The sequence below is a fragment of the Hetaerina americana genome, unplaced genomic scaffold (assembly GCF_022747635.1).
Source record: "Hetaerina americana unplaced genomic scaffold, ioHetAmer1.1.p SCAF_9, whole genome shotgun sequence".
Classification (NCBI taxonomy): Eukaryota; Metazoa; Arthropoda; class Insecta; order Odonata; family Calopterygidae; genus Hetaerina; species Hetaerina americana.
The window spans coordinates 21041641-21062577 of record NW_027287538.1 but is presented as its reverse complement, the minus strand read 5'-3'; the positions used below and the strand labels follow the sequence as shown (position 1 = coordinate 21062577).

The following is a 20937-nucleotide window of genomic DNA, read 5'->3' as shown; positions in this document are numbered from 1 at the left end:
CCGAAGATGGGGGACTCTGTACTTGACAATTTTACTGAAAAAATGTGTTATCGTGTTAAGGGTATTAAGGTTAGATAGGGCAGACATGGACCATATAGGGGAGCAGTAGAACGTTAGTTAGTTATGTCCTCACTACTTTGTCCATTTTGGTCCTAAACACTTACTAAATACGTAAACTACGTATTTACACCTGCTCTAGTTTTCTCCCTCCTATTTTAAGGTTTAACAGCCTTTTTCTCTTTGGAAAACCCAATAACAATAAAAAATAAAAATGGCAACATCGCATAACAATGGAAACGAATTATAATGACAATTGTTTTTGCCCTAAATCAATTGATTAATTCAGCTTTTTTCTGTAGACACCGATATATTTTTCCATTACTACTTCATATTAGAAATAGTCTTTAGGTCATACATACTATGCCCTAAATCTCTCTGCGGGTTTGAGTCGTGGTATCCCGTTGATAATATTGAAGGGGAATACAGGGAATAAAAATCAATATTAGGGTACGACAATCTGGAGTGTCCTACACCGTGATCAAGAGGTCAGAGCGGCGCTTTGGGAATTTCGATCGTTCGCAAGCAATCTTGCCAGTGAAATCGATGACGGGTGCGTCTTATAAGTAAGATCTGACAAGAATCGCTGTTGTACGGACACAAGTCGAGATGGTGCTATTTTACTTCTCAAAGACGCCCCTAAGAGGTGACAACTTACTGGTTGCGATTCGTCCATCAATTCTTGCGCAGAAAGACCAGTCTCATCATTTTTTTGTGCAGACCTTGCATGTCAAGACAACGGTCCGATTGGCTCCGAGTGGATACACGTAGCGTCTATCGCTCAAAAGTGACGCCTGGTAGGGCACGTACGGAAGGAAATATTTCGTGCCGGAAAAACGTGCCGTGCTATAGGTGAGGGGAAACTTGCGTGACCGTTAGTCACGTCTCTCTGGGTGGGTAGGGGCCCCTGATCACACCAGGACTCATCCCCCCCCCCCTCTCCCTAACCCTCCGCCCCATTAGCATTCCGAGCGTGAGCTTTAGAAAGACAGAGAGCTTTGGCGGCGGACCGTTGGATATGCCGAATTTTTTAGGACTTTCTAGTAATGTAAAGTGGTGGGGATGCCAGAAACGTCCTGTTTTTCCCGGACATGTCCTCTTTTTTTCCCGTGAGCGTCCGGAGACGACTGGGTGGTGGACTTCGTAGATTGCCGAAATCCGCCCAACGGCGAAAACATATTTTTCAAGTTTGGTATACGTAGATGGAAATGTAAGGAAAGAGATAATTAACGCAGGAAAAGGTTCTCAGGTGCATTCCCGGTTCGAGAAATGTTTTCCTAATATTTAAAATCCGCATATTTTCGTAATCCTCACTAGAGCTGTCTCGCTTTTTTATGCGTTACCTGTTCATTTATTCATATTATACCCTATATACATACATATATATATATATATATATATATAATATATATATATATATATATACTCAGAACTGAAGAGGGACCTGATGTAGAGTAGGATGTTGTATTTTTCTAGGGGCCACAAATTTAATTAGCCATTACGTCCATCCAAAAACCTACCTTAACTGGTAGATTACCTAATAATAATGTAATATATATATATATATATATATATATATATATATATATATATATATATACACACACACACACGAGTATATAAACTTATTGACATGGAAATAGATATAAAGAAAAGGGATTGGTACTCTCGAGCACCATAGATCTCTAGAACATCGGTCCGGTAAGTCTAAAGATCCGTGGTTCAAGTCCCGGTCAAAGAAATATTTTTGCACGTGTGATCTGCTCGATTCCGCCTTCCCCACCTCTCTTGTGCTCGTTTCTTTTTTGTGTTCCAATCCATTTCCTTATATCTATTGAGTTTTTTAAGAGAGACAAGATATCTTTATAGGTAGATTACCTATAATAACAATTTTTACGCTAGTTTCTGTGCATACATTACCGTAAAAAAGAGAAACACTGGCGAGCGGGACGCAGACTGTTTAAAATCAGGGCACAAATTTTGAAACACAAATCATTTATGGACGAAGGGTATTCACAGATATCAAACGTTACGATGGTCTGACCACCTTTATCAGTAGATTTCTGAACTAGCGTACGAACGGATGAAACGTTTACATCTATATGCCATTGTACTTTTGACGCCTTTTCTGTGTTTTTTATTTCGTATTCGGAACTTATGTTTCATGTAATGTAACTGCCGGATGTAATAATGCCCAAATTAGGAGTTACGCTGGCGCATTGTTGAATTCCAGCAATATTAGGCTTTTATTATGTTACAAACCCAATATTCCAGGATACAATAATACACCACCGAAGGTTATGTTTTCAACTCAATTGTTATTTTGGATTACTGGACAAAATATCTCCTAAATCTAGGTTTAGGAAATTCAGGGCGGACTACATTGATGAAAGAGCATGGGAAGGAAAACAGAAATGATAAAAACCCAATGGTAGATCAATAATCGACTATGGTAGAGCTCACCACTCATTAAACGCTACCTATATGTGTACCGTGTGAGAAATTTTATTATTCGCAGGGCAACACAAAGGGTCAGTTCCTTTCTCTGTGCCATCATTCGGTCGCTCGAAATAATATGTAGAAATCAGAAAATGGCTATGCTTGGATTTATTTAAGAATTATCCTCTCCAAATTGATGATCGGGTTACGATTTGATTGATGGGATCACAACTGATGGGCACATATTAACTGTGTCATTCACCGTTCAGTCAATCGCCCTCAGTATTTGTTAATGCACCCGTCGGGGCCAATCGGTTCTAATTTAAAGTAAAAAAGATTTTACTTGTTATACTCTTTTAAGACTACATGGGTTTTTCACTGTGTTCAGAAGTACTTGTATGTCTCTAGAGGTGACTGACCCAAATTATTCGAGTCTTATAAACAGACATTTCATTATTTCGCAAACTGGTCGAAAATGTCCTTTTAAACAAAGAAACTACCTCAATTCTCTCCCAACCATCCGAGATTTGTGATAGTTTTATCAGTTGCGGCGGTTTAGATGACGGTGTGCTCTAGGTCACTTCCTCAACATCGTAGTGATGATAAAAAATCTAGGCCAAATAAAAACTACAGTGCTCTGGTGACTGGACAATTGTTCAAATTAGTTGTCCAAGAAAAACAAGAGCATTTAATCCGATTTCCCAATTATTATTATTATTATTAGGTAATCTACCGGTTAAAGTAGGTTTTTGGATGGACACAGCTCCTATATAAATATTTTGTGACTCCTAACAAAACATCTATATCAGGTCCCTCTTCATCTCCGAGTACCTTCTTCCTCCCTTTATCCCGTCCAACATCCCTATCCTGTTCCTTCCCTTTCCTCGTTTACCCAACATTCTCCCCTCTATCACAGCCTTCAACATCCCACTGCCGGTCAATACCCCCCTTCATCCACTTTTCCTGCCTCCATAGGATTTCCCAATGTTAGGCCTAAAATAATTGTTGGAGGATTTGAAAGGTATTCTTTGCCGTTATGAACATGTTGAAGTGAGAAACTGTCTACTAGAGTATGTATCTATTTTCTTCAAGTTGAGAAGAGACTGAAATAATTCTAGGCAAGCTCCCCGAAAATAACAGGTAAGGTATTTTAGATGTGGATAAAAAATTATTGTTGGCTACTGAGCCGAGATAATTTAATCATGGAAGATTATTAAGTAAGGTCATTTCCCCAGGAAGTCAGTGGTTTATGTGGTCCCCCTCCACACGATAGTACCGCAGGGCTTGGTTTGGAGCAGAACGCCAAAAAAAAAAATATTCGCAAAATTGCATGCAGATTTTTCTTTATTTTTTCATCAAAATAATTATGTGCGTTATGAAGATATGTCGACACTCTTGGTATTTTTATATAGAAAAGAACGCAGTGGATAATTTGAAGCAATCGATATATCACAGGTCGGGGTTTCTTGTCGAAACGACGATATGAACGACATTGGTAGATTTACGAAGTGTATTCGATACATACGACATACCCGATATGTTTTGATCATCTACATAATACCCCGCAAGCCGCCGCAAGGGCGTGTGGCGGGGGGTGTTAGGTCACCAACCGTAAAAAGGAATGAAATCGATATTCTCGATAGTACTCGTTATAGGTACAAGATACTTATCACTGTGCCAAATGTAACACAGCAGGTCAATTTGATATGTGTTTTATAACGATGGACGATTTTCAAAGGTTGAATATCGCACGGTCCTTCGCACAGGACCGTCAGACAGGTCGTGACAATGGAGAGCGCTTGGGAACAGATGAGTTGGCATGGAATCTGTTAATTACAAGGGTGTTTATCTCCCTACCCTCAAAAATTCTACTCTGTCGTCAGCCATAAAGGATTCCATCCAATGGTCTACATTGAAAAATAACTTTCGTGTCACCCAGTTAAACTATTATAGTAGTTATTCAATTAGGTTTTTGATCTTTTGATCCTGCGTGGATCGATCTGCTGTAAAACGATGATGCAAAAAATCGACATTTAATAATCAGAAAAGCTGCAGATGGTTTGAAATACGGTAAATTATTTCTACCATTTTGGTTTTCGTCCTGCTTTAGTTCAGAATCAATTGTCGTTTAGTTTTCATATCATTGCCTATTACGGCAACGATTTATTCAAAAAATAATGAGCACTAACATAGAATATTTTATTGGATTACGAATTTCATGACACATTTAAAAAAAAGTGTGTACATAACAACGTCATAGGTGACTTTCTCAAAGGACTCACACGTTTTTTCGTTGGCGATTTATGATAAAAAGAAATGATTCTCATTTGATACATGGAGGCTAAACAGTAAAATTATGTAATGGACAATAAAACTTTTTTTTCAATTTCCTGACTTCACAGTCTCTTTCAGGTAATTATGAATACATATATGGCGATTCGAAAAGTATGTCTCCATTTTTTTCATGAAAAAACAAATTTATTCTCAACTTTGCGCATATCGTTGGACGGGTTGAGCATTTAGCTATTTTTATACATATTCGCCATGACGATCAATCACTTTTTGCATCCTTGTAAGCAGGTTTTTAATACTAGCGTCGTACCTTTCTCCCGCCGCGTGGCGAAGCCAACTGACGATAATACATAGACAGAACAAAATAAAATAGGAGACCTTAATTTTCGAATCGCCCTCGTATTTGATTTCAGAGAATTTTTCGAAAAGAGTTTTTTAAGTTTTACATTCTAGACTAAACGGAAAAAAAATCAATGACATTCATTTCTTACCTTTTACTTATACATACATAATGAAGGTGGCAGGGACCATTGAAATATTAGAGTTAGTTATTTTCACTTTAATTATTCTTTCTGTGTTTGTGGTAATATATATATATAGTATATATATATATATAGTATATATATATATATATATATATTTGTGGTAATATATATATATATATATATATATATATATATATATATATATATATATACACACACACACACCATAAACACAGTAATCAACCCGGTTTGTTAGGTGACGGCAGAGTTCACACAGTACTAAACCCGACGGCGTGTGAAATCCTCATACAAGGGGTAGGGGAGCCAGTTCCTTTCCCTGTGCAGGTTATGGTTTCCCAGGAAGACCTGGTACCCGAAAAGTCACATAGCTTGAGTGGAGCTGCAGATACCCAGAATGCCTTGCCGGGAAATCGAAACCGGGACCCTCCAATCAGCTGTCCAACGCTCTACCCCCTGGACTACCGCGACTTACAAAATATAGATAATTATGATGCTGAATAAATTAATAATTTATCATTCAGTGTAAAGAAGTAGCCTGTCCAATGTATCATTTGAATTTTCGTATACTGGTAAATAGAATTTTTATCCTCTTTCAATGTCCCCATATTCAAAACCTCAAGAAAAGAAGCTCGATTCAGTAGAGCTTATTCAATTGTTAGCGTTTAAATATGATGATTAACCTTTGCATCCGAATTTTATGGCGCCCCACTTTCCGATTAACATTAAATCAAAATCGTAACATTGAATTAAATGGCGGAAATATCATTTAATTACGCTTTTATGCTTAATGCAACCAAAATTATTTTCATAATTTCAAAATCTTATATTCAAATACGCGTTCTTCCCCTTGCATGGTGGACAAAAATAGCAAACTCAATGCCTAATTCCCTGAATAGTTTTCATTTACAAAAACAAAATTTAATAATTTTAAAATGCATATAATTATATCACCATGCATGCAGACACTGTACGTATGCTTGTGAATATGAAAAAAAGATGTGTATGTATGGGTGTGTGTATGTACATTTACACATTGAAATACGAAAACCCGCCATTCAGCGAACAAATATATATATATACAAACACATTTTTATAACACTTAGCACTAGTGGACCCAGACAAAAACACAGAGACACACAAAAAAGAGACTCACTAACTTTCGAATTTTCGGTGGTCGTAGCCACCTTCATCAAGGAAGAGAGGGATAGAATTGAAGGAAATACGAGGACTGGAGCGATGGATGGAAGGGGAAGGTGGGGAGGGAATTCGGAAGGGAAGGGTTTGGAGGGGCAGCGTTAGAAGGTTGGGGAAAATGTTGAAGGTGATGGGGGTGGAGGGGGGATGAAAATATGTTTGGAGCATGATAATTACTGTTTAATATTGATTCCTGGCCAATTCCAGGACTCCAAGAGCCAGATGAAGGATTGCTCTAATGTCTTGAGTTTCAGTGGAGGATCAGAGGGTGGGCGGGATGCTAAGATGGAAACACTATAGCATTTATCAAAGGGAGTGTTGTGTTCGGAGGCGTGTTTGGGGATAGGGAGCGTATCAATTAGGGAAGAATTCTTGCATGAGGCTCGGTGGTTGTTAATTCTAATATTAAGGGGTGTGGTACACTGTCCAATATAATAGGCAGGCCCAACCAAAGGTTTCACTCCCGGAAGAAATCTTTAACACATCCACCACTGAGGGTCACTGGTCACGGGGACTATACGGGAACATAACTTCCTTATGTTTATATCTGGCTTAATATGCATAGGTGCAAGGTATCGTCATGCATCACGCGCTCACAGGCTTTTGTAGTGGAATTGTTGGGAAGAGCACGGTGACTGAGATGCACGGCTCCGGGTCATGACGAAACTGGGTAATAGCTGCAGAGGACACCCGATTAGATATTATGGCCGAAGTTCCTGTTTTCGTAAAAATAGAGCAGGGGCCCCAGTAGTGTGCGAGATAAAGTGTTTCCGGAGTAGAACGGAGGACAAGAGCCAAGCGAACGGGATAAGCGGGGTGCAAAGCCGTTTGAGCACTGACTGGTGACTGGGAGTAATATTCATGAATGGAACCCCAAAATGCATTGAAGTGAACGCCGAAATGAGCAAAATGTTTGATTAAGTTCTGCCGTCACATCTAAGATGGGAATGAATGAAATTTGCCTCAAGGCCTGATGCAATTAAAAAGCTAGGGAAAAATTTAATCTGGGGCCTAGTTTCATCCAGTCCGGTCGTTGAGACATGGCGATAGACGTGAAATGGAAGCTATCGCGAAGTATGAGGCGAGAAGAATGCAGAGAATGAAATTGACGGGAAGGAAAACTAACGATGAAGTTGTAGTCATGGGAGGATAGAAGTTTACTGGGAGAAATTTGAAGAAGACATTTGCGATTATATATATGTATTATATATATATATATATATATATATACACACATATGTGTGGGTGTGTGTATATATATTAAAAAAATATATGTATATATATATATATATGCAATATATATGAATATATATATATATATATATATCTTCGAAATGGAACGCTCTTCGGCGATGCACAAATATATAAAAACACAGATGTAGATTTTTAGAACATAGAGACACAAAGAAAGGACACTCACAATATGTTATTTGACGTTTCGACAGCTCGGCTGTCGTCTTCAGAATCCTCTCTATGTTCTAAAAATCTACTTCTGTGTTTATATATATATATATATATATATATATATATATATATATATATATATATATATATATATATATATATATATATATATATCCCAGCTATGTGATTTTTCGGGTACCAGATCTTCCTGGGAAACAAATACCGGCTTAGGGAAAGAAACTGGCCCACCTACCCATATGTGGGGATTTCACACACCGTATAGGGCTTAGCACTTGATGAGCCATTACCTACCAAACCGACCTACAGGTTGATTACTGTGTTTATGGTATATATCTTTATAATTGATTGTGATTGCAATTCTCCCTCAATACGAGGTATATTACGAGTCTTAGGAACAAAAGCAAAAGCTAAGAAACCATGTGTGTACGCGACAGGTGAAATGGTTATGAAAGGACGAAGCAATAAAGAAGAAATAGTGAAAAGGGTTAAGTTGCTTGACAGAAAACAATTCTTCACTTTCCTAGAGGAATATCCTCGCAGAGGATCCATGTATGTCATTGTTGCGGCAGAATGTAGTCGTGTAAATCATCCTGAATGTATGCTGCAAATACGTACGTGGCGTACATGTCGAAAACCAGGTTATGTATTCTTGACGCAGGACAAGATCATTAACGAATTGCAATTCGGTCATTCACACGAAGGCGACTTATTTTGGGACGAACGAACGTGAATGACCCACGCTTCGAACGAATGGGTGTGACTCCCAAATACCTGCTTCACTTTCTCTCACCTTTCGCTCACGGCCTCAGCCCGAGGCGGGAGAAAGCAACGGATGCTCCTCAGATACGTACGCCGCGAAGTAACGCTTCCGCGTTCCCATGGAGAGTTTTCCCTCCACCCCATTGCAACGGATGTCATTAAAAAGTATAAATACTCGAATCGAAACTTCGACGGTCGATTATCAGATTCACGTAATCGAATCGAAAATGAGAGACTTTGGTTTCGAAACGCAAATATGAGGAAGTTCAAATTATAACATTCTTTTTCCTGATGTCCCATCATGACACAAGTCGAATTAATACTTCGTAATTCCACATCTACGTGAAATAAAATTCTAATGCAACCTAGTTTTAACTGTTGTGCAGCATTGCCAGGCCTGATGAATCTGCAACGTATTGAAACCTAGGTCGCATTTATGTATAATTTTTAAGTGGAATTAAAAAGTTTGTTTTGACGCTATTCATCATTTCATTTTTTGAAACCTTAAGTACCAACACTTTTTTTTATGTTGGCCATATCTTTTTCAATTGTTGCCTTCTTCTCGTCTCGCCGCTTGGTATTTTTTTCGGGTTTTTTTCCCCGATTTACACATCAACCCCTCATACATGGCCTTTCCACTATCAATGAGTCATAAAGTCTTCCTTGGACTTAGTGATCGATTGAGAGATATAGAGAGTGTTTACTTGCGATATTACTAGTTGGGAATTTATATTCACTGATACCGAATTGCGTGATTGAGGATCGGACCGGTTCAATTGCGCTTCAGAATCGGTCAAATTCAGAATGGAAAAAAGTCAGTTAAAATGAAAGCGTATATATTTCTTTTAAATTTATGCAGTCATCATCTCAGGTTATCGATCTCAAGATTGGATTCGATTGAGACGACCAAGCTGTTCCAATATCTTTCAGTCATTGATTATTCCTTGTACCGACGACTCCTTACACTCACTTCTCAGGGAGTAAGCTTCAGTCTCGTAAGTAAATGTTGTTTTAGATGGTGATTAATACAGTTAGTGATATCAGAATTGAAATCGGGTTGTTCGATACTTATGGTCCAAACTCACTGATGAATCCTTTTGCTCACGAATCCACTTTCCTTTCGGATTTTAATTTTTTATACATGTATGTGGACACTTTCTTTTTTGCTTTATGTGTTTTCGATCGACGCCTGTGTTTACACTTTTCAATTCGGTTGAGAATTTTGGCAGTCGTTTATGTCAGATTCCATTCATAATGCTGAAGAGGAAATGACTATGGTTTTAATGACAGTGTTAATTGCCACAAGAGATTCAAATACCGAAGACGAAAAAGAAAAATGTGGACTTAAAAAAATTGAATTCGCCAAAGGGCGTTAAGAAACTGTAGTACTGATGTCTTCGGTTAAGCTGCGAAATGTTCTGCTTAATTCAAGGCTTTCGCAGTTATATAAATTATTTGCGAATTTCCTCCTATTATAAATCGTGAGATATATCGATATTCGTACGGCTTATAGGTTCAAGAACAGACCTTCACTGATAAAGCACGAAAACTGGCTAGCTACAAAAAGCATGTAGATTCCTGGGTCATCGGCGATTAGTGGTTGAATTGAAGAATCGATAGCAAATGAGTATCGCACGATCGATTACGATTCCCCTTTTTTTTAAACGATAACATTTTAATTGTCCTGATGTCAATACTGATTGCTTTAATCAAATACGTGAAACATCGTGTAAAACATTCAAAGTAATTCTTGGCTCTTCCATCAGGTGAATTCTTCTGAGAAGAAAATTATTTATTTTCAGTAAAGTACTTCATCCAAACTTTGCACGAAGCGTAGATGATGTCTTAAAAATAGGAGATGGCTATTTTTAAGATAAAGTATATATAAAATTAAATCAAGAACAAATTCAGTGAATCAAGTAGTTTTTCCTAGAATTGTTGAAACTTAGCTGTATAACCTAGCGTAGTACGTCTCGGAAACATGGTCCTTGAGACGAGAGAATATGTACGAGGATAAATTTTAAACGGTTTCGAGATTTGTGAATGGGGAAGAAGTGATAAAATAAAATTGACAGAAAGGAATAAAGAACGAAGAAATAACTGGAATGAGAATTGAGGAAGGAGAAGGATATTGGGAGAAATACGAAGGATGCATGAGAAAAGTGAACGTGGATACTGAGAGGCAATAGAGTATTGAAGAGTGCGATTAAGAGGAGAGATTGTTGGTCCGAAACAGTAGGCGGAAGAAACGATTAGGCATTGATAGACGGTGTGAAGGGAGCCAGATTAGGGTGAGCGGAAATGAAAAGTGTTTAACTGTAATGCTCAAGTATTGTAATACTAGAGAGTATTTCATGTCGCGGTAAGACCGGACGTGGATCTGCGGCAAAACGATGTCCCTTATCCAAAACCAACTTTGGTCCGGTAGACTGTTGTCAATTGGAAAAAACAATATCATATAAAATGTTTCGAGATAGCTGCTATTATTTAAAAATAGTCAAAATTCTGGTCAACTTACGGGGAGCGACATAAGGAGAATGTAAACGATTGCAGACGTCCACCCTTTTTCATACGACTCGAGGCTCACAATCAAGTGCATGATTAACGTACTATTACGGTTGATTTTACCCTGCAATTCATTACAAGGGTGGGTGGCAGGGGGTGTTGGGTCAACAGTCATGGCAGTAATCAGTGATTGTTTTCCTCCTAGTTATATTTACTCCTCTTGTGGTCTCAAAGTGCGAGAGGGTAATGTGATTCCTTATATGGAAATCAGTTCTGCTGGCAATTTCCCTTAAATTATCACTGCGGTCTCACCCAAAAAAGTACTGCCGTGATGGGATTATTTCATTTGCATAAGCGTGAAACTCGAGTGAGTGGAATTTTTCTATTAGTTTAAAAGCAAGTGGAATCCTTCATCTAATTGAGAAGCAATATACTTTTAATTTGGAATTGAAGAAGCTGGATCGACAATAAGCGAAGGATAGTTCAAGCTAAGAAGGCGTTTATGAAGGAGAGGCGCCTACTATATTCAAAGAACACACCTGAGGTTGCAAAAAAGTAAACAATTTGTCGAAAGGTTTGCACGGAGCACGGCACTCTACGGGTCAGATACCTGGAACATTGGAAAAATGGCCCAGCGAGGAATAAAAGCCTCCGGAACATGAAATGAGAGGAAATGCCTAAGATAAAGAAAATGGACAAACAAAGTGAGGAACGAGGAACTGGTGCATAAAAGAGTAGAAGAGGAAAGAGGACTAAAACGAGAGAAAACTCTACAGTAAAGATGAAGACCTACAGATTAATTAGACACACACCTTTGCGGCGTACAATCGATTAGTTACAAGCATAATACATAGAAGAATATTGAAGGGAAGATCCTTTAAAGGAAGGCCAAGAGAGAGAGACAAGTGGACATAAGAAACAAATGAAGAAGAACGTAAAACTGAAAAGGTCTCAAGCAGGGTGTGAGATGGATTTAATACTGAATTTTAGGAAAATGGAGGGCTGCAGAATTGCAGGTTTAGGATGGAAATACTGATGCTGATGATATAGGTTTATGTCGAGTCTGAACTTTCGTCTTTGCAATGTCTCCCAAGCAAGGTTTTCCTATAACATTGTGACGCTTTCCTATCTTTCATAACGGGCAACTTTCCCTTGAATCGGGTTTAATTGCGTGAGATTAAGTCCTTCATATTTGGGTCCCAAACACTCTACGTTTTTTTTAGAGTGAGATCTAACCAACGTGGATAGGCTAGGTTAAGCGTTCAAATTGGAGGGTAGAAGTGAGAGCAGGTAATTAAGTTTACGTATCGTGGAAATGTTTAGACCAAATTGGTCATAGTATCAGGGACAACAGAAAATGTTTCACGCTAGGCACGTATAACCTTTCGCAGTAAAGAGAAAATTGATGACATTCAGAAAATTGGTGATTAAGGACATTCAGAAAGTACTTTACTCGGAAAGTAGGTTTTTAATGTTTCAAATACTTGGTCGTTGAGGGATGACCTCGTACCAAACGCAAAAAGTGGACGGAAAGAAAAACAAACAAAGGGCTTGGCATTTTATAGAGGCAGAGAGAAGTTTTTTGGGAAAAATTCAAAGGCAGTACAAGTGGATGAAGGGAGATACAGTGAGTGGAAGTGAATTGTTTATGGAGACAGTTACGAGAGGGTAGAATGCTGGGAAAGTGATTTAGAGGGTGGAACAATGGAGGGATGGAAAGTTTTTAGGGTGGTAGAAAGTATGCAGAGTTAAAAAACGAGTTATTATAATATTACGTGTGGGTATAATAATATATTTTTCGTCGTATTAGCCAGTGCTCAGAGTTACAGAATTTTTTCGTTAGTGTCAAGGTCAATCGAAAGCCTACTCTAACCAAGTAGACTCCTACAATTATGATTTATTCCCTAGTTTCCCTCGAGCATTCAACCCACAACTCTTTCAACTGTTGTTATATTTGATTTCGCAAGGATAAGACTTAGGGCGATGAAACTTCAAAGAGAAATCCGGAAAACCTATTACATTCTTTCCCCGTACGTGAGCGGAGTGATTACGAAAAGGACATCCAAACGTTCCATACTCTCTCTCTCGCTCTGATTGTGAGGCGGGTCAGCACTCTCTGACGGCGTACATAAGTGTAAGCTGCAGACTTGAGTTTGTCACTCTTGTCCTGAGGGGATACCACTGTTCATCTGTTGAAATAGAGCAAGTTAATCGTTCAATAAAAACGGATGGAAATCTTCCATTTCTTTTGTTCACCGCCGCCAATATTTGGTCCGTATTATTATTATTTTTACCTGTCTCGTTTCGTTGAGTGCAAATTGAGTCATTTATGCAACTGACGAGAAAATTGAAGGTAACGAGGTAAAATCCAACGCAGCTACAATAAATATCACGATATAAACACCCCCCGCCACACGCCCTTGCGGCGCCTTGCGAGTAATTGTGTAAATGTAGATGAAACAACAATCTTTGATACACTTAGCTGTACAAAAATTGAACCAAAGAAAAGTAGCGGTCGATAAAAAGCTGAAACTAATAGGCAGAGCAGCGTTTTAAAATGAAATAGCAACATTTTGGGATGAGATCTTCCTTCTGATTAAAGTCTAAGCAATATATCTTCCGACGAGAAGATTTTGACTAGCCGCAAGACCGATAAGCTTTGTTATGATACGGAGATAAGCCTTTTATTGCAAAAAAATGATGAAAAACGTGGCCTATCGATGTTTAAAAAGTAAGGTAAAAAAATGAAACAAAATGTACGTTACCCATATGAAAAGCAGCGTTCCAAGGTGCATGTTTACATCATTTTCATTCACACCTGTGCATGCAAACATTTGACTTTTCGAATAGAGTAATCATCGTAGGTAATCTTTCCTTTAGATTGGTCACAGTTAAAACTCGAGGAAGTACGTTATAGTACGCAGGGAGTTAATAATTGTGGGGTCAGTCAAATTTTTCGAGTGGTATGTTATTGAAATGTGAAGTCTCGCGAAACTGTAGCCATTGTTCCTCAAATATAGGCTTTCATTTAATATTTAAGAATTGAACGGTTAATCCCTACTGTTACTTACTTATCTTCATTATCATTCCTTTTGTTCAATTAAATTACTACATTGTTTCTATGGTATTTAAGGAAGTTCGGTTAATAAAATTATTTCCCATTAAAAAAGTACTCATTAAGTTAATTAAAGTTATATAATCTGATAGGATCTACATCTACATATACATAATACCCCGCAAGCCGCCGCAAGGGCGTGTGGCGGGGGGTGTTAGGTCACCAACCGTAAAAAGGAACAATACCATATGCAAAAAAACAACACGGAAAATTACACCCACAGCAGCGCACTCATGCAAACATATATACCGCAAAACAACTAAAACTGTACCCCAGGATGCAGCACGAAAGCCACCCAACAACACGCAACCCAGGACACAACAAGCAAGAATGCGAAACATCACTACCACATGAACATGCACCACAAAACACTCTACCCCCCGAGGAGACTGTAAAAGGCAGGGAATGCGACCCCGTTGCAGGTAGCAGGAATTTCCCCCCGCGGAGAGGGACGAGGGATTGAAAGGGAGACTTAAAAACAGATGAACAGAACACGAATGAGGTCATTCGGAAAGAATGGGTTATTATGACAAAACACATAAGGTTAGTGGAAGAGCATGCATTTAAGTAGAACTAATTATTTTTTAGACGCTGAGGGTGGCAAGTGGAATTTTTGCTGTCTATAACCATGCAGTTGCTATCCCATATTGTCCGTGGGAAGGAGTCCTTGAGTCGGCTAGTTCTGGCATCTATTTCCCGAATTTTATATGCATGATCCAAGCGACCAATGTATGGTAATAGGATAATCTTTCAAATGAATTGGAATACATTATTCACCCGATAACCTCCGTAATTTCTGTTCCAGGTCGACATAAACCAAATGAAACACTGATTTTAATATCTTTTTAGAAAAAGTATATTAAGTACCTTTTTTCAGAGCCAGGTTTCGTTTACGTCATTGGTTTAATGGGTTTCTAATTCAGTTCATGCTGTTCAACTAGAAAAAATATAACAGTAGAATCAAAGCGCATGTATTATTAATAAGAAACTATTGTGTATTTGACTGACTTAAAAAGGATCTTTCCCTCCTCTCCACAGATGGATAACACGGCCTTCGAGGGCGGGGAAGCGGTGCTGCTGGCCGCCAGGGGCCTCCCGAACAGGGAAACGTTGAACGGCGGAGGAACCAGGGGCGGAGGCAGGCGACCTCCGGGCGACAGGACCGGCGGCGGCTCAGTGGCCTTGGAGGTTGGAATGGGAGACGACGGGACGAGGCCCTCACCCCCGGTCACTCAGACAAACGGGGGACCCAAATGCCCCTGTGTGTCCCAGGAAGACGGTGCCAACGGAGGGGATTACAGGGAGGGCTCCAAGTCACCGACGAACCCCATGCCCATCGTGGCGCAGGAGAGCCCTTGGCATCGACACAAATCCATCTACCTGGGTGCCATCGTGGTGACGCTAGTCTTGTGGGTTATCATATACACGATCATCAGCGAGTTGAATCTGGCATGAGATTTTAGAGAGGGTGGGATGTGTGTGTGTGTGTCTACAGGACTGATGGGACTACACATAGGTAATATGGACAAAATTCGCCAGCAAACTCCTTGAAATAAGAAAGTGACAAAATAAGAAACGAGCTGAGAGTAAAACGTGACACTCACAAACGGTTCGATGTCTGGAGCCTTGACACCTTCGTCATTAGGAGATGGTGTGTATTTCTTTCTCCTGCTGACGGAGGTCGAGGCCTCTAAACGTTCGCGAGTACTAAGTTCTACGTTTAACTCTATTCTTTTGTTTAGCAACAATCTATTTGAAAAAGGGAGTCCATGTATACATACATACATAAATACATACCATACACCTATTTACATATGCAAACAGCGTTTTGGACAGGTGGTGATAAAAGTAAGATTAATGATGGTAGAGAAGGACTTAGGAAGATTTAGGGACCATTGGGTGACCCCAAAAGTCCACAGAAAACAAAGTGCATCATTACACTTCAATCTTCTGTTGACGAAGGAGTCACTTTCGGGCACTGACATGTCCGCAGGATTCCTCTGGAATAGTATCTTTTTTCCCCACAAACTGTTCTACAACTTTCACATATTTTCATTAGTGTTTATATATAATGTATGTATGTGTGTATATACACACGCAATTACAGATATATATATATATATATATATATATATATATATATATATATATATATATACAAACACACACACCAGGGAAAGGAGTTAGCCGTAGATAAATTCATATATTATTGAAAATGCTCCCTCGAACCTATGTGAAAATACCCTACTCACACAACTCTATGGATAAATTTGTACACACATCATTATTTTTTGTGCTTCATTCCCGTGCCTGTTTGTTCCTGAGCTTCTTCGTGAAGACGCAATTTGTTGCTACTTGTGAATTGACGACATAGCCCACACTACCGGTTCGGGCTGTGATGCTGGCTGTTTTTTAATCCCAACTGCACGAAATATCACAGAGAACAGTGAGGTGACTAACTGGCTGAGGAATAAAGTCGTTTCCTGGTCTTTATGATTCCACGAAGACATCGGCAGATGAAAGGAGAAGTGGCGAACGTATGTGACATTTAAATATGTCTCCATTATTTAAACAGTGAGGCGGTGAATCATTGGCGTGAAACTCGATGCACTTCGGTAGTGTTTGACATGATTTCTAGACGCATATATATATATATATATATATATATATATATATATATATATATATATATATATATATATATATATATATATATTCACTATTTTCAAAATGAAGCCAATAGGGACCATTCAATAAGCTCTTATTTGGCACTCGACAATGGCAAATTACCTTGCGATTGTTCATCAATCACCACTAATCAGGATTTCGACGGCATGACGTAACAATTTCGCTATTGTCGAGGTTCGATGTATGATTCCAAGTCCTTGAACCTGACTCCAGAGGTGAAATATAACTTTTCCTACTCTGAGTGAGAAGTTGATTGGTTCAAAACTTGATTGATTCCCATACTAAGATCGCGAAATAACTTTTAAAAGTTATTCGCATAAGCTTTTTTTATTTGTAAGTGAACCTACGTGGGGCAATATCACTCCGTTCCTTTAATGAGGAACGTCTTTTACTTTTGTCAACAGAACGCTCCTTCCAGAATACTGCCGGAGGGATAAGATGAAGGTCCAAGTTAGATTAGGTTAATCACGTAAGCAAATCCCTTTGCTGGCTTTCCGGCCAATCATTCGACGTGAAGTGTGGGATGGGCACACTCCCTTGCGCGTGAGGATGCAGATAAGTCTTGTGAGAAGAGTGTGAGTGATGGTGAGAGGAGCCAAGGTGCAAAGAGGGAGGAGTTTTAAGGTGGGGGAATGAGGAGGAGGCGATCTGAAAGAAAGAACTGCACGAAGACGCGCGGCCTCATCTCTCAGGCCTTATCTCTCCTCTACACGTGGGGAGACTGAGATGGAAGAAATCATAGGTCTTGGAATTTTCTTAATTCCTTAAAGGTTCTCCGCTTAAGAACGGGATCAAGAATATTTATACGTCGAGCGGCCCGAGCAATACCAGAGCAGCACACTTCGTGAGGGATCGTGAGTGAGAAATCACGCCTGCGTATTTCCAAACGTGATAATCCTAAAGAAGGCTTCAAAACGTGCAGTTACCAGACAGACGTCAAGAAATCAAGACAGTAATTTTTTCGTCGCGGATGCATGAAATAATACCTCATCCATCAGTGCGTCAAATTCTCTTCGTGTTCATATAATTCCGCGACCCGTGTAATTACACTTCACATTTGTAAAATGAAAAAAAATATTTTTGTGCACTATATTTTTATTAACTGACGCGTGCAATCTCACAGAAGAGGGTATACGTTTCTTAAGTAACTAAATGTAATTGATGTCTATCATTCTGCAACCCGAAAAATACGGAAACGAAAACATTTCCCTCTTAATACTCAGCACAAGATAACACCTAAGCGACATCGACTTTGCTCAAAACCAACATCATTCTGAGGCATTGGAGATACAAAATATAGTCATTTTTTGCGTATTATTTTATTTAACTGTAGGATAAATCACTCCCCATACGTGCACGAGTAAGCGAAAATTTTCTTTGGAGACTGAATATATCATTCCGCGACCTGTGAAACAACAATGTCTGAGCGTCATTTTGTTTAAATCATCCGAGGCGCGAAGTAGCGCCTCTCCAACGAATGCGTCAATATTATTATCCTTACGATTCATACTCATTCCACGACCACATGACAACTATTTTACTTTATTTTGAAACCCGAGACACAAAATCATATCCTCAAGGATGATTTCGCCAACATAGCCTCCTTCAAGTGTACAATAGGTGTCATTAAACAATTCGCGGATGTGTTGAATGCCTGAAAGTAAAGTGAAATTACTGTCCTTTTCTCTCTCTCTCACGAGGATCAGCCTTGAAAGATGAACTCATCACCGTTTTCATCAGCTGTTTAAATGGCCCAAGTCGGTCTCACGAGGAGTTGAGGGGGGAGGGAGAAGAGTGATTGTGTGAACAGAACGGAGTGGTAATTGATTTCCCCGCCCACAGCAGCTGAGCGAGGGAAGTCCAGGAGCCCACCCCACTCTCACCCATTCCCGTTCAAAAGGAGGTGGGGGGGTTCTGACGATATTAAGGGGGAAGAGGAACTTTGCCATATACCACGACTTTGTTTCTAACTCTGGAGCTGAGTTTCGTTGTGGCAACCAATCGGGTACAGACTCGGCTGACCTGAGGAAGAGACGGACGCTGGAACGTACCGGAAGGGAATAAAATGGAGATGACCTCATCTTCAACCGCAGAGATGCCGAAGAACGACGACGTCCAGGTAAGTGAACACTCTCCCTCAGATTCTAAACCTAAAAAAAAAGGTGTGCGCGTGGCAAGGTCGTGCTTTTAGTCCGATCGAAATCTCAAGTGTCCAGGACCTAGTGTTCTTTCTCAGTGAATCTCGATAATTACAGTCGGAGGAGGTTGTGCACTTGTGATTTTGACTTTCACCATTTTCGTGACTTTACCTGCCCCTGTCCCCAAACGCTTGGCCCTTTGCTCTGTGACGTTCTTAGCAACACGGGGTCGCGAACCTTCACACAGGCTATACTCAGGACCACATGCTTGGTTGTGATGTCTCGGGGAAATGTGAAGTGATCATAAATCAGAAAGACAGCGGGTTTATGTACATATTCTAATTCAAATCCAACTAATTCCAAACAGTTTATGATCGCGAAATATTTGATAAAAGAAAAGGGTGCCTGCCTTTTCACCAAATCCATCCAGTTGATCCTTTTAAAAATAGTATTATACTAGCTGATAGTTCCTAAATGTACACGTATATACCCTTCACTTTGTTTCCTTTCGGGACAGGCGAGGTCAAATACCAGAATGAAGACAGGTAGAAGATATATGAAGTTAATAATGGCTCACTGTAGTGTGCATCTACATCTACTTAATACCCTGCAAGCCGCCGCAAGGGCGTGTGGCGGGGGGGGGGGGTGTATGGTTCTAGTGTGTTCTGTTTCGCCTTGGGGACTCCTCGAATGTGTAGCGGTGTGATCCCTGGGTTTATCTTGAGCTTGACCACGACCATTAGACTTCCTTGAAGTAAATATACCGTCAAAAGAATCTTATTTCAATTCATTGCAGAAAACATAACTCACTTTTTTTGATTGAGTTCTTCCCCCGAAGACGTCATCCTTGCATGCTTCTTTCGCCGTTTGTCGCATTCGTACTTTGTGTGCTATTCTATACTTTAAGACTTGCAATGTCCGTCGTATTGAGGGAGTCGATATGACCACGTTCAATCAAAACTTTCTTGGACTAAATCTTCTAACCTATCTCTCTCACTCAAAACATTTCAATCTTCTCTCTTACGTTTGGTGAACAATTTAATTTGATCCTTCCGGTTGAGAGAACTCACTTTTAGTGTTTCGACTTCTTCGAGCCCCTGGTCTTTCAATCTGGATGCAGGTGAGAATTGAGGGTTATGTTGCCCATTGGATGCCGGTGTGTGAATTCATCTAAAAGTGACTTGACCATAGGTCAGAGCTACAAAGATGCGGAAAAGTACCCGTCCGTCTTTAACTACCATCTTGTGCGTCGCTAATTGCTTGAATAATTTCCGTGTTCCGAAGACGTCATTTAGATATAATTCGGTTTTTTAAAGGTGCGCTTCCTAAGCGTGTACTGAGGTTAATTTCACGGAACTTAGTTTTCGGCTCTCCCAATGATTACGGCGCAGTGATTAGTTGAACGGCAAGGAAAGGCGTACACTTTGAAAGTGATGTTCAATCATCATTCAGGTCTTTTAATGACAGGACTTTTCGATGCATGCGAAATACGTAGTGAAATGGGTCCATTGTCGTCAAATGTCGCACCTCGTGGCTTTAGGCTCGTGGAGCACATAAGTGTTTACGAGGTCTGTCCAATAACTACGCGAACTGAGGCCATAAAAACTTTATTTTGCAAAATTTAGTCTACATCGATATTGTGCCCTTCTTCAAAGTACTCTCCATTCATTGCTATGCACTTATTCCATCTTATTTTCCACTGCTTAAAGCACCCTTGGAAGTCCTCTTGGCAGGAAGGCTTTTCAGTTTTCTCGTCGTTCCTTGCTTTATTGTGTCCATATCTTCTCAGTGATGTCCCCTCATCACATTTTTGCATTTT

At 39.6% G+C, this 20937-nt stretch overlaps 1 protein-coding gene across 2 annotated transcripts in view; it reads left to right on the top strand.

Annotated features, from left to right (window-relative positions):
* The window catches only part of LOC139698872 (uncharacterized), an 89141-nt gene extending 72789 nt beyond the window's left edge, over nt 1-16352 (top strand). For both annotated transcript variants that reach the window (XR_011703021.1, XM_071597819.1), the window contains exon 2: nt 15331-16352. Coding sequence is in view for 1 of the 2 variants with exons in the window: in XM_071597819.1 (XP_071453920.1) it covers nt 15331-15747 (417 nt within the window). In the remaining variant the exon portion in view is untranslated. The remainder of the gene's footprint in view (nt 1-15330) is intronic.
* The last annotated feature ends 4585 nt before the right edge of the window (nt 16353-20937 follow it).